We start from the raw sequence: 14,903 nt of genomic DNA on the forward strand, positions 1-14,903 counted from the left end.
ATTTCATTAATATTGCAGCTAATTAATTGGCCATTCAAAAAAACATGCATATATTCAAGTTTACTCTTTTATAAAACAAACAAACAAACAAACAAACAAACAAACAAACAAAACAGAGCAGTTAATACTGATGTGTTAATAAACTACAGAGGACAGTGAAGTTACAGGCCACAACTGAGTAAATGTATGAATGAAAACTAACTAACTAACTAAATAAATAAATAAATAAAACAATAAAACACAATTATTCCTGTTAAACATTTAAACATGAAATCTATAATTATTCCTATTTTTATAATAATAATAATAATGCATTATTATTATTATTATTATTATTAGTAGTAGTAGTAGTAGTAGTAGTAGTAGTATAAGAGCTGTTTTTCCACATTTAACATTGACCATCTTTCATTTGCCTGATTTTTTATTACTTTTATATTATTTTAAATGTATTGTATTCTTTTTTAAGAAGAAGGTTTCACACATTTTCTATACATTTATTATCTATTTTTTAATTCTGTTAATAATTTTTCTTTGTCATTTCTGTTGCATTTTTATAATTATTAGGCAACTTTTTGTTACTTTCCCTCTCACTCACTTTGCATTTTAAGCTTCTTAAAGGACCGATAAGTAACTACTTAAACATTTCAACTCTTACTTTCACCGTACACTGACCTGTCAGCAGGGTGAGAGATAATTTCAGCAGGCTGTCATTTTCATAGGAAGCCTGCTCTGAACACTGCTTTTACCCAACAAGTTAAGATAAGCTCCTCTTCCATTTCCACCCCATATTAATTTCACAGTGAAGAAGAGGCTGATCAGCTCAGTTTTGATGGAAATTCTTATCTAATCAATTAGAAACGGTACAGCTTGATGGAGAGCTTTAAAACCGACAAGAAGCTTGGCATTTATCTGTGTTTATGAAAAGCGACTGAACAATATTCAATGCCGCTTCGTGAAGCATGACGAATCAAGAGCCGGAGCTCGGCGTGATGTGAACACACTGGTCTAGAGCAAAACTCATCACCAGTCGAATCCAGCAGCGTCACTTTATTTTATCTGTTAGTACTCATCCAGTGTCCTCTCTCTCTCATGCTGGGGAAACTCAATTAGCCCGTCTTGCAGCACATATCAGAGATCCAGTAAATGGTTAATGGATTTTCCTTTCAGGAACTTTCATGTCAGCCCAAGGAAATGTAATAAGGTCACATGTTCGCACTCCACTTCCACCACGGGTGCTGTAAATCATCAGCTGGGGCGGCCATGCTCTCTGATACTGTAAGAGGTTTTTTTCTTTTTTTTGTTCTTCAATAAAATAGAAAAGAACTGCTCGATGGGGTGGGACTCACAAATGGCTCTTGTAATCAGGCCACTAGGATCAGGAACAAATTACTCCGAGCTCTTCTCTGGATCGTTAGATTGATTACACACAAACGTGATGAACTGGAGGCCATTGTTCATAAGGAACGAGAGGGAGAACCATCGAGCTATTCTAAGCCTGGATGTCCAATTGAACTTTTTTCCTTTATAGACATTTATTTTTCCATCTCTTCTCTTTTCATCAGCAGCTGAAGAGGAGAGTCTCTTATAATCTTGAGCGGTATTTCTACCAGGAGAGAAAGGCTAATGCCTGATTATGGGGGTTAAACCACTCTCTTAGAAACGCCACACACTCCGCCAGCAGACTAACCAACTCTACGCTGACGGAATGCATTTCGTCTAGAGCCGCATATTACACGTCCTTCTCTCGCTGAAAAAGCCCAGCATGAGTCCCGTTCTCAACTCCATTAGCAAGCTGACTTCCTGAACTGGACCCAAACCTTACAGTTAGGTGAAGCCATCAAGCCTTCCAACACACACACACAAAAAAAAAAAAGTGTGTTATATACAACAGCTACTAAACCACTGCTATAGAAATCCGACAGCATTGCTTTGCTCTGACAGGACACCCTTAATGGCTCTTCAGCAACTTGTGTGACACGGCGCTTATAATGAAAGTCCCTTTCAAATGCAGATAGCAAACGGCTAATAAGCAATTTGTTGCATAAAAAAACCCGGCGTGCCGTTGCTATGGTTCCACAGCCCGGGAGGAACATATTAATTTTTTCTCTCTTCCGGTGAACTGTTCTAGTATCTTCTCTTGCTGTCGCTTAAACCTGAAGTAAAAAAATTCCTGAGTTTCACGTTTTTTTTTTTTTGACAATGAGATGTGATGAATGAAAGCTGTTTAAAATGCAACAAATCTGTCATTAAGGCGTCAACTCTTTTTAGAAAATAATAAAAAATTCTGCTAATTTCACATTCACACATACTACCACCCCTACTGACTGACGTAGACCACGCTTCAGGTTTAGCCTGAAACAGTAGACACATGAACAAGTGGGAATGTGGAAGCCATCATATGAACTAAGAAGCGCATCACGAAACCGAACCCCGTTGGAGACGACCTGTAGGAGATGGCGTAAGTTTCGGTTGCACCGGAACTTTGTCACGATTCCTGTAAACATGTACACAGATAGCTTGATGCAGATAGCTTACCGGTTAAAATGATGGGCTACTGATCGAAAGGTTGTAAGTCTGAATCCCAGGTCCACCAAGCTGCCACTGCTGCCCCTGAGCAAGGTTCTTAACCTTCAGTTGTTTAGTTGTATGAAGTGAGATAAACTATAAGTCACTTTGGCGTCTGCCAAAATACCAGAAATGTAAATGAAGGCAACTTGTAGTCGGGGCACACTCGTTTGGCAAATAAAATATCTTGCGTGTGTTTTACAACACACGTGAACCATGAGTGATGAGTGGCAAGGGAATTGCTTATGTATAGGGATTAAAGGTGATCATCATCACAATCATCATCCCTACTATTTCATAATACTGTTCCATCGTTTCCCAAACTAGGGGTCATACCAAATGAATGTAATATTAAACATCTAACATCATTCTAAGCATGAGGAGGCATTTGGGCGTGCTACTATTGTACATCATGTTCAGTTGAGCCACATTTAAAATAAGATGGTATGTGATATTTTAGACTTCTGCCCTAGCCTGACCCACAAACATTTCTCTATCTGTCCATCTTGTTCTGCTAGTTCAACATTAACACGGAGTGAATAACTCCGTATAAAAAAATCCAGTCAGAAGTCAAGAAAACCAACAAAGAAAGATGACAAAATATTTACAGACATTTATTCTAAAATCTAGAATAACCAAATATAGAGTGGTCTAGACTATTTGGAGTCAAAACGTTTAAGCCAAAACGTTTCAGAACCCCTGCGTTATACAAAAGTCTTCAGTGTAATAAATAAAAGAGTAAAACTTAGACACATGAAGATAACTGGTACCCATGGTGGAGCACCACTACTTCTCAACCACCTAAGCTTTGAAAAAAACAAAAAACATCCAGCCACAACTCCTACATCCCACAATCTGTTCTAGAGAATTATCTTGTTTTCAGTTGCTTATCTTCATCTCAATCTCCCTCTCTCTGTCATTTATTATGCCTCATAAGCCCAATAAAAGAACTCCAAAATCAGATTTGCCTTCCTGCCCAAGCCTGATGTAACTCAACTTAACCTGCCTCGACTCAATTAAAGTAGCCTGGGGATAGTAAAGATAAGTTGTTGTGGCTGACTGTAACGTCAAAAGGAGAAGCGAGGAGAACCTAGAATGACCCCATGAGTCACTGTTTGCTTGTGGTTAATGCTAACTTCCTTCTGGCTGATGGCTGGATCAGAAATGGCTGAAAGCGTTCATGGCCACACGGGGGATATTTAACATATCCCACAATGCGTTGCTTCAGAATGAGCAGAGCTTGCCTATTTAATGCTTTTGACATTTATTCAAGGTTTTGCAGAAAGTAAATAAGTAATTTTATTGTTAGAACCTTGAAGTGAAGAAGTGTGTACTTTTCCATACACAAGCTCAGAGCTCAGTGGTGGTGGCTCAACGGTTACGGCTCTGGGTTATTGATCAAAAGGTCTGGGATTCAAGCCCCAGCACCACCTTGATCTGTCTCTGCTCCAGAGATGCTGTTGTAAGGGGAAGTGGTGTCTCAAGTGGTTAAGGCTCTGGGTTGTTGAATGGAAGACTGGGGTTCAAGCCTTAGCACTGCCAAGCTGCCACTGTTGGGCCCTTAAAACCCTCACTGTTCCAGGGGCACTGTATCATGGCTGACCCTGTGCTCTGACCCCAACCTCCAAAGGTGGGATATGTGAAGAAATAATTTCATTGTGCTGTAATGTATATGTGATAAATAAAGTCTGCATCATGGCACTCCAGCTTCCTAACACCCTGGGATATGCAAAGAATCTAATGTGACAAATAAATCCACCAAGCTGTAGAAGAACTATATGCAAAAGTTTACACCCCCATGGCTTCGGGGTGGACTAATTAAAAGTGGTACAAAGTAAGATAATAGTGTATCCTGAAAGCATACAAGCAAAATGTGCAGAGTTCTGAGCATATAAAACAACAGACTTGCCCTTCCTAATGATGTCCTCCTTCTCCTTTTCACCTGTCAGCAGGCCAACTGTTTATCTGCACTGTTCCTGTCAGCTGCTTTCCACCTCTCTTATCTTGCCAAGCTGTTTTTGGCCTGATTTTACATGCCGAGGTTTTAGGCTAGCATCTTGACAGCTCAATGTAACAAAATCAGCCTTATAATTTTAGATGGTCTGTTATGTTATATAGAGCCCAAGCTAATTTCAACGACAATTAAAAAGCATTTAACAATTTTCTAGCCATGTTCTCATTTAGGTTCGGCTTCCTAAGTTAGCCACGATGCCATTCGGCTGCTGCTGATAGGGTTAGTAGTCCCCATTTTGCGCTTTTAGTTCTTTATCAGTGTTTAACTACACTTTTGAAACCTAGCAATGCATCATTTTAGCTACAACTATAGATTAGACGACTAGTCGAACAGCTGTTTGAACGGTCGTCCCTTCGACGCTCTTTTTCTCCATGTGTTTATTCATATGTGAGTGTGTACAAATTTTCAAGCTCAAAAACCCCCCATGGAGCCCCTCGGTTTTGGCCAAATGAAATCTGGGTCAAGGTTGTTCTGCGCCGTGTTGCTGTAAAATTATTGGCGCCTCAGTTCACTGCTGCTTCTCGTGGGATTGGAATTGAGAAAGAGGAGGAGGAGGAGGAGGAGGAAGATGATGACTGGTGTGCAGAAGGCAGCAGCTTCTGGCCTTTCAAAACTGGGTTATGTGAAATGACCAAATTGGGAGTCTATGTTAAAAATGGGTCAGACTCTGATATTCAAACGGGTTCATCAGAGCATTGGGACCCTGTTATATAAATGTTGATGTCTAATATTCTGGCTCCTTTAGAACAGCTAGAACCCATGAGGAACCTTTCCAAACCAATGATAGGCTACTGAAGTCTATTTGAAGTCAAAATTTTTCATTTTTGTATCATACTGTATTTATTTATTTAAATGGTTTTTATTTAAGCTTGTACATGACACAGGAATGTTCATTTGTCCAGCAGTGGAATGCTGGAGGATTTTTTTCCCCCCATGATTCTACAAAGGAAGCGGATGAGTCAGGATGTGAATAACTGGAGAGTCGAGTGAAGAAAAAGGTTTAACAAAGAATGGGCTTGATGTTAATTACCTCACCTCTCCGCATAAAACTAGAACAAAAAAATCTATTAGAATCAAGTCTGAATAGCTCTCTTTTTCATTTTTTTCTGAATAGTACATGCTGATTAGCCTCCAAAACCAGTTACTAGGTCATTTCTGACAGAAAAAATGTCGGAATCTTGAAACCACTGTATATATAAAACAGTGGTTCTTAGCCTTTTTGTAAGTGTGACCAACTTTCATAAATCAGAAAATAAAACAACTCCAATGTGACTCAGTGGGATGGTTTAAAGAGAGGACACAGCCCAGAGCCGGTCCAGTTGTCGCTGAGAAAAAGACACAAATTCCTAAAACCAGTTGAATCTGAAGTCAATCGGTTATTTCACTTCACCTGCATGCAGTGAATATTTTATATTCTCAATCAAAATAAAATGTTTTCCCACAACCACCCCGGATTTCCTGACCCCCCAGGTTGAGACCTGCTGATCTACAACTCATAGGAATTCATTGATTTGTGCTCTTTAGGAAGCTAGGCACTCTTGAGAAACTCTTGTTCTTGGAGTGTACAAGATGTATTATTTTCGTGGACACTAACAGAGATCAGATAAATGAGAAAAGTTGTTTCAGAGAAATCTAAATATGGAATATTATTTAGATCTGTAATGCACTATAAACCCTTATGATACTGGTTCATGGACTCATAAATCATGAAATGCTATATTTGTTTAAGGTTTTTAGCCTGTCTGAAAATACACCTCCCTTCTGGAGGTTTTGTGTGTTTTCTCCATAGTCTGAGCCTGTTTATCCTTTAATCATGGGGTCCTTATAGTGCTGCACTTGTGAAAGCGTGTTTTGTGGACAGATTGTGTCTGGGTTGAATTTCCAGCTTCTGCAATATGTTTTTCTCAGCTGTTTTGCAGAACGTGTTCAGAAGCTAGTTATTAACACAATGAAGAATAACACCAATTTAGGCAGCAAGCCCAGTTTGACTTTTCCACGGATTATAGACTTGAGCAAACATTCCCCAAATTAGCACGCAGTCAAAAATGACAGACGCTCCCCGCTGATGAGTTTTGAGCCTCGTCAAAACGAATCGAAACGACACCACGCGTCGATTAAAAGGTCGTGTTGGGTTTCAGCCACCTGGGTGATGCGCTGTTTTCATCTCATCTGTGAGCAGCTGCTGTTTTTTTTTTTTTTTTTTTGTGAATCATATGGATGATGAAGCTTCAGGGACTGGCATGCATCACCAGGCATAACGAGGGTGTAAACCCCCTTCATTTTCCCCCCAATTAGTTCATTACACTCATTTAATTAATAAGTGCAGATGGTATGGTCGCGAGCAGGCCAGAAGAAAAGGTCGCAGTCAAAATGTTATCTCCGTCTCAGCCGTTAGTCATTAGGCCCTTCAGTTTCCATTAGGCAACATCCACAAACACATACACACTCTCAACACACACACACACACACACAAAAACCCTGTCATGGCCTTGGATAAAGAAGAGCTAGCCTCCGAATCACTGTCGCTCTCTCCGAATGCTGCCCACTTGCTTGCACAGATGGAAAAGGAAGTACTTGGGATTCATTCAGCACTGCCCATGCCAATCAAGCCCTCCACCATGCACACTAACCCTGCGCCCTCCCTGCAGAGGCTTCGAGACTGGTATAAAGCGTTCCAGCTCTGAACAAGACACGAGGCAACGAATCCAGATCAACTGTCTCTCTGCATTTATCAGCGCTGAACCTCTGACCCTGAACACTGAGCACAAACATGCTCTCGCACAAACGCTGGAAAACAGCCGGGAACCAGGGTGCCCTTCAACACACACACACACCACTCTATTTTCCATCTCTGACTCCCAAGTTCTGAGGCAGAACCCAAACTTGAGGCATGAGGCATCATGTAAGAAACACTTCTCTACTTTGTTTGCAATGCCTGAACTCATTCTGACAGTGTTTTTCTTCTCCCTCAGTGGATAGAATATTAAAATTTTAAATTCAGTGTGCACTGAAAACCCTTGGAAAAAGAAAGAATGAGATGTCTAACCTCGATAAAACTAGATTCTACAGCAGAAAGAACGCGTATCTGCCTGACAGGTGGAGCTGACACACCAGGATCCCGAAACCAGGTTCAAGGCTCCGAGCTCCACCTGATCTGTGGTCTGATCCCAGCAGCGTGTTAGAACCCGAATCGACTTCCTGTGAACGCTGGGTTTTGCATTATGCAAAATATTCCAGGCATAAGAGTGAGTGCTTTAAGTTCCGGTTTCTAAATTTACTCACCAGGAAAAGATCATGAGGAAAATGGTTTATTCCATTTTCATATTATATTAAAGATCAAGATTCACACTGAGCACAAATGTTCCTTGTTTATATCCGGGTGCAGAAGATGGCGGCTGCATTAAACGCGGTGTCTCAGATGCTGATTTTTTTAATTAAAAATCAACAATCGACAATTTTGTGCATTTATACATATATGTTTATTTTGTATTTATTTGTATTTATTTATTTTGGATCCATTTACATCTACAAAATCAGTAAAATCAGATTTTTTGCTCGTAGAAATGAACACAAAATTAACACAAAACTAAATGGAAAAACGAAATAATTACAGCAGAATTTTTAAAATAGATTTTACATGAATGAATTAATTGAATATATATATATATATATATACATACAGCATAAAAAAACCCTCCACTGAAACCCTTAACTGAAAGTGGTGCCAATATTGCTGCTGTTTTTGGTGCTTAATTTATTGGTTTATTTTTATTTTTATTAAACAGACAATCAAATGATCTGGAACTGTGTCACAATTAAATAGTGCTTCAGGGACCTTTTACTTGTAAAGGCTGCAGCCTTTGGAGAAAGTAGGACAAAGTCATGATCACATGATTATTTTTTTCACGTCATTCAGATACTTTCAGTATTTCATGTTATGCATTACGGGACTTTAAAGGAACTGATCATTGTTAAGGTTGAATGCGATGAGGATGTTACTCAGGAGGTTTGTGTGTGTGTGTGTGTGTGTGTGTGTGAGAGAGAGAGAGTGTGTGTGACTGACCTTTTTAGGTTGAGAAGAGCCCAAGGGATTCCTGTGGGTGTCTTGAAGGCAGGCAGTAATTTCTCTCCAAGCTCAATGGCTTTTCTCCTGAACACCTGTGAGAAAAAAGACAGGGGGGAGAGAGAGAGAGAGAGAGATGTAGTAAAGTTGCTGTCAGGTACACCGTCACCCTCTGACACTCCGGCACATGGTATATGACTGGCCCTGGTTCCCATTTTGCCCTTTCACTCAGATTCAGTTTTTTCTCAGCTGCTTGATCGCAAAAGACAGGCTGAAAGTCACACAGAAGCTGGCAGTGTGTGTGTATGTGTGTGTGTATGTGTGTGTGTACCAAAATCCTGCATCAGGCAGATAAGGACGGATCAGATAAAGTCATCGGTGTGTATTAGGGCTCCTAGCTGCTCTTAACCTGCTGTCTTGCCTGTCATCTCCTCTCATAGCTCTCCTTCCTTCCAGCCTTCATGTCATCTCCTACAGTGAGGAGGACATCCAGCCAAACTGCACCCGCTAAGAGCTCCTGCGTACCGCGGAGATCTTATCGACCAAAATAAAAAACACACACATCGCAGGGGTTCTGTTTGCAACAATCATCCCGGGAAAAAAAAAAAAAAATAGAGATATAAAAGCAAAATTGACAGAGTTTGGTGCCTGAAATGCAGAACTGCAATAAAGACACAAAATCTTTCCAAATCCCAGAGTGGGCCAAGACGAGAGGCAAAGTAAGAGAGCCGAGTTCACACGAAAAAAGAAAAAAAAAGGGGGGGGGATCATGCTGAGACGTTTTGATGGTTCTTCAAAAGAACATTAAGTGCTGATCCTGAAGCGAAGAAGCAGCATCAGTGATTCCAAGTTTTCACTTCGCCAAATTACTCATTCTGTTCATGGTTTTTTTTTACCTTTTCTCAGAAAGTCCCACCGAGCCAGACTACATCACACTCGCGTTTCAAGCAGCTTCCCGTCTCGGTTTCTCTCTATCCATCTCTCTTCCTCCTGCTAGATGAAAACGCCTGAGCTCGTCCTTGGCACGTCAGCAAGGTCGGCTGTTAACCCGTCACACTAAATTCCAAGCAGGAATCCTCCGGGCTGGAAATCAGAACCCTCCAGCCGTCTGTTCTGCGCCTGCGGTGTGTGGACGTGTGCTGTTAGACAATCGCGCACGCTTCGGGGAGGAATCACGACCCGGGGAGGAGAGAGAGAGACGGACGGACAGCTCTGTTTATTACACCGGATGATGAGATGCTGCTCCGAAAAGCATTTTGATAAAACGTGTGTAATAAACTCAAGACTCGATGCTTCGGAGTTAATGAAAGTCTATGAAATTATCAAATAAATGCCAACATTGATTAGGAAGCTTGGAAGATCAAAGCGGGGACTCGACAGGTTTAGAGGAAAAAAAAAAAGAAAGAATAAATATTGCAACACTGATGACATTATATAAGACGATATTTAACTTTATTTAGTATTTAGTAATATTTTCACTCCATCCAGCTCCATCACTGAACAGCTGATAACTTCTTCACGTTACAATTAGAAAGAATTTCCTGGTTTGACCATATAATGCATAGGGAAATTATTTTTAAAATAATTTTACTCTATCTGGTGTCACCCACATTTCCTTTTTGAGTCTCATGTCATCTCAGGGAGTTTTTCCTCACCACCCTAACCTCTGGCTTGCTCATTAACGACTCATGTAGATTTTAAAATAAAAATATCCTAAATTTATATATTTCTCTAAAGCTGCTATGTGACAGTGTCCATTGTGATACAAGTGCAATACAAATAAAACTGAACTGAGTCTCAACACACTTCATCCAAATAAGTGAAAGCAGCCGGGCATAATTAATGGATGTCGGTGATTTTGGTATAAAGCTAAAATCTGTAAATTCTACAGTGAGAAAAATCTCTAGAGCTTTTATTTTTATTAAAATTGGCAGGATATTTGAAAAACACACGTCATACGCCAGCTCGGATATGTCTCCAGGTCATCGCACCTGAAAGCTCTACAGCCAAAGGATTTATTCCCGTTCCACTGTCTGTGAGTCTTAGGACTAACTATTTAGGCATTTCTCATTAAATGTGTATTTCTTAAAGATACCAAACTTTCAATTAATCTGTAGAGAAAAATGGAGGAGGGGGGGGGGGGAGAAAAAGAAAGCATTCAGACTGAAATAGAAATGTTTTAACTTAACTAGGAGTAATTGAGCATAATGTCATTGAATTATGGATATTAGACAGATAGATAGATAGATAGATAGATAGATAGATAGATAGATAGATAGATAGATAGATAGATAGATAGATAGATAGATAGATAGATAGATAGATAGATAAAAAGACAGACAGACAGAGCTAAGCATAATTATTCAACTAAATTAAGGATAAAAAAACAATAAAAAATAAATAATTAAATAAATAAATATATAAAGCAAGCATGTAACAAAATTATGGACAGACAAAAACAAACTAAATAAATAAACAGTGCTTAGAATAATCATTTAACTAATTTATAATCAATCAAACAAACAAACAAATAAATAAAGTCTACACACACATTATATATATATATATATGACACTTTATTTATTTATTTGTTTGATTATAAATTAGTATATAATATATTATATATTAATATTAATATAATATTCTTTTCCTAAATTTCTTTGAATCATATATTTTTTAAAACAATGATTATTAAATTGTACTTTTAATATTCTATATATATATACACTATATTGCCAAAAGTATTCGCTCACCCATCCAAATAATCAGAATCAGGTGTTCCAATCACTTCCATGGCCACAGGTGTATAAAATCAAGCACCTAGGCATGCAGACTGTTTTTACAAACATTTGTGAAAGAATGGGTCGCTCTCAGGAGCTCAGTGAATTCCAGCGTGGAACTGTGATAGGATGCCACCTGTGCAACAAATCCAGTCGTGAAATTTCCTCGCTCCTAAATATTCCACAGTCAACTGTCAGCTGTATTATAAGAACGTGGAAGTGTTTGGGAACGACAGCAACTCAGCCACGAAGTGGTAGGCCACGTAAACTGACGGAGCGGGGTCAGCGGATGCTGAGGCGCATAGTGCGAAGAGGTCGCCAACTTTCTGCAGAGTCAATCGCTACAGACCTCCAAACTTCATGTGGCCTTCAGATTATCTCAAGAACAGTGCGCAGAGAGCTTCATGGAATGGGTTTCCATGGCCGAGCAGCTGCATCCAAGCCATACATCACCAAGTGCAATGCAAAGCGTCGGATGCAGTGGTGTAAAGCACGCCGCCACTGGACTCTAGAGCAGTGGAGACGCGTTCTCTGGAGTGACGAATCACACTTCTCCATCTGGCAATCTGATGGACGAGTCTGGGTTTGGCGGTTGCCAGGAGAACGGTACTTGTCTGACTGCATTGTGCCAAGTGTAAAGTTTGGTGGAGGGGGGATTATGGTGTGGGGTTGTTTTTCAGGAGCTGGGCTTGGCCCCTTAGTTCCAGTGAAAGGAACTCTGAATGCTTCAGCATACCAAGACATTTTGGACAATTCCATGCTCCCAACTTTGTGGGAACAGTTTGGAGCTGGCCCCTTCCTCTTCCAACATGACTGTGCACCAGTGACCAAAGCAAGGTCCATAAAGACATGGATGACAGAGTCTGGTGTGGATGAGCTTGACTGTCCTGCACAGAGTCCTGACCTCAACCCAATAGAACACCTTTGGGATGAATTAGAGCGGAGACTGAGAGCCAGGCCTTCTCGTCCAACATCAGTGTGTGACCTCACAAATGCGCTTCTGGAAGAATGGTCAAAAATTCCCATAAACACACTCCTAAACCTTGTGGACAGCCTTCCCAGAAGAGTTGAAGCTGTTATAGCTGCAAAGGGTGGACCGACGTCATATTGAACCCTATGGATTAGGAATGGGATGTCACTTAAGTTCATATGTGAGTCAAGGCAGGTGAGCGAATACTTTTGGCAATATAGTGTGTGTATATATATATATATATATATATATATATATATATATATATATATATATATATATACACATACATATACATACATATACATATATATATATATATATATTTATTTATTTTTTTACATTTTTGAATCTCAGCTTATCCCTTAAAGGTGCAAATGTCAAAACATATTAGTCCAGTGAAATTAAAGCCTGCTCTTCTCTGACATTTAATTTTAGATCTATCATGACCCATAAACCTGATTTCAATGAAAGGTTAGAGTTTGTTTGTTGGATTGCAAAGATTCTTAAATCAGGAGGGGCCAGAAATGATTTCCATGTTCAACCCCAACAGGGACAGTGTTGGTTTCTGGAGTAGAGAAGGATATTCATGACCTGGTACTGGGAACCTTTAGGGATTTGAAGCAGAGAGCCGAGCGTCCAGTATAAATAAGATGAATGACCTAGCGCTGGCTGTAGCAGGAAAGTGAGAGCCTTTAAAGAAATGATGAACTTTTAGGAGATTGATCAGAGAATCCCATCAGAGACATCCAAAGGGTTTCCAGTGGAGGTCTGGGGAGCGTCCATAAAAAGTGCTGATGGGTCCAATGGACAAACTATTTTTTTTTTTTACTACTGAGTTCTTATCGGTATAAAGCTTTAACTGGTTTATTTAACTGGTCACTTGAATTGAAAATATTCTAAAGGGATTTGTTTTTTTTTATAGGTCCCTAAATCCCTAATTAAAAAGGTAACCATGTCTTACAGAATCTAATCTAAATTAATGAAGTCCTCCAACACTGGACTCTTGCTTCTAGATCCCCCCCCCCCCACACAACTTCTTACAGTATTCACACTGAACCCTTCACCATAACTGTGTTATTAATATCAGTATCAAAATTCCTCCTTCAGCATCAGATCCCATCCCCGTCGGCTTGCTTAAAGGGCTCGATAACCAAGTAAGAATTCCACACCTTTTAAGTTGAAGCATTCATGCTGAACATTTCCTTCAGAAAGGGCAGATCTTTACTACAGAATGTACTGTATTACGCACACGCAATCTCTAGAAGCACTCGGAGAGAACACGGAGTCACGTGGCTTAAAAACCCCCATCAGGAAGCATTACTCTTCACTTCCCACTGGTCTGATGAAAATCCCTAATGAATGGCAATGTTCTAAATGGAAGTGATGCTTCAAAATTTCATCAAACAGAGTGCTGTTTGCGCTGATAACCCTGCAGGCCTGATCTGGGTCTGAAAGATTAACTGCAGAAAAAAGAGAAGCTATTATCAGATCAAACTGAGGTAAACAAGAAAGAGCGTTATGCATAAGAACCATGTCAGGCTGCATTACCGAATGAAAAATATAGGCATCCGTGGCCTTTTTTTAGCTGAGCAATCCACTCAAGAGTGCAGGCGACTCAATTGCGTGGTTTCTAGGGAGATCCCGGGCCAAAACGGATCTTCACAAACGATGAATAAATCAATACAATGAACGCACTTGGCGAGATCTCTCTTTGCTTTTTGTAGACAGTGAAGAAAGGTTGTGCTTAAGTAAGGAATAAAACACTTGGCAGTGTGCTGTTATAGGAAAATGATCAACAAAGGGATGGTGTGATGCAGCATGACATTTACAAAGGAAAAGTCACAGGAAGTTGATTGGTTTCCAGTTACAGCATGTCCTGAAACGTGTTTTATTCCTCTTATACCAGGCCACAATTTATTTATTCTTTTCATCCATTTATAGTTACTGCATTTGAGCATTATCACTTACAGTGAGGGAAAAAATTATTTGATCCCCTGCTGATTTTATACGTTTGCCCACTGACAAAGAAATGATCAGTCTGTAATTTTAATGGTAGGTTTATCTGAACAGTGAGAGACAGAATAACAACAAAAAACTTTTTGTTTTTTGCATTTTATTGAGTGAAATAAGTATTTGATCCCTTTGCAAAACATGACTTAATACTTGGTGGCAAACCCTTGTTGGCAATCACAGACGTCAGACATTTCTTGTAGTTGGCCACCAGGTTTGCACACATCTCACATCTCAAGGAATTTGGGCCCACTCCTCTTTGCATCCACGACCCATTTTCAATGCCCTGGCTGAGGGAAGGAGGTTCTCACTCAAGATTTGACGTTACATGGCTCCGTCAATCATCCCTTTGATGCGGTTCGGTTGTCCTGTCCCCTTAGCAGAAAAACACCTCCAAAGCGTAATGTTTCCACCTCCATGTTTGACGGTGGGGGTGCTACTGGATTTCAGTCTTTCACGGCGTAGATTGTTTTCTTGGTGACTATGGTCCCAGCTGCC

The 14,903-nt window shown here is 40.0% G+C and overlaps 1 protein-coding gene across 1 annotated transcript in view; it reads right to left on the reverse strand.

The window, feature by feature from the left end:
* Positions 1-14,903, reverse strand: part of man1a1 (mannosidase, alpha, class 1A, member 1) — a 121,141-nt gene that overhangs the window by 28,712 nt on the left and 77,526 nt on the right. Inside the window, exon 5 of the mRNA XM_058378935.1 lies at positions 8,643-8,737. Within this exon, the coding sequence (XP_058234918.1) occupies positions 8,643-8,737 (95 nt within the window). The remainder of the gene's footprint in view (positions 1-8,642; positions 8,738-14,903) is intronic.

The sequence above is a fragment of the Hemibagrus wyckioides genome, linkage group LG25, assembly GCF_019097595.1.
Source record: "Hemibagrus wyckioides isolate EC202008001 linkage group LG25, SWU_Hwy_1.0, whole genome shotgun sequence".
Classification (NCBI taxonomy): Eukaryota; Metazoa; Chordata; class Actinopteri; order Siluriformes; family Bagridae; genus Hemibagrus; species Hemibagrus wyckioides.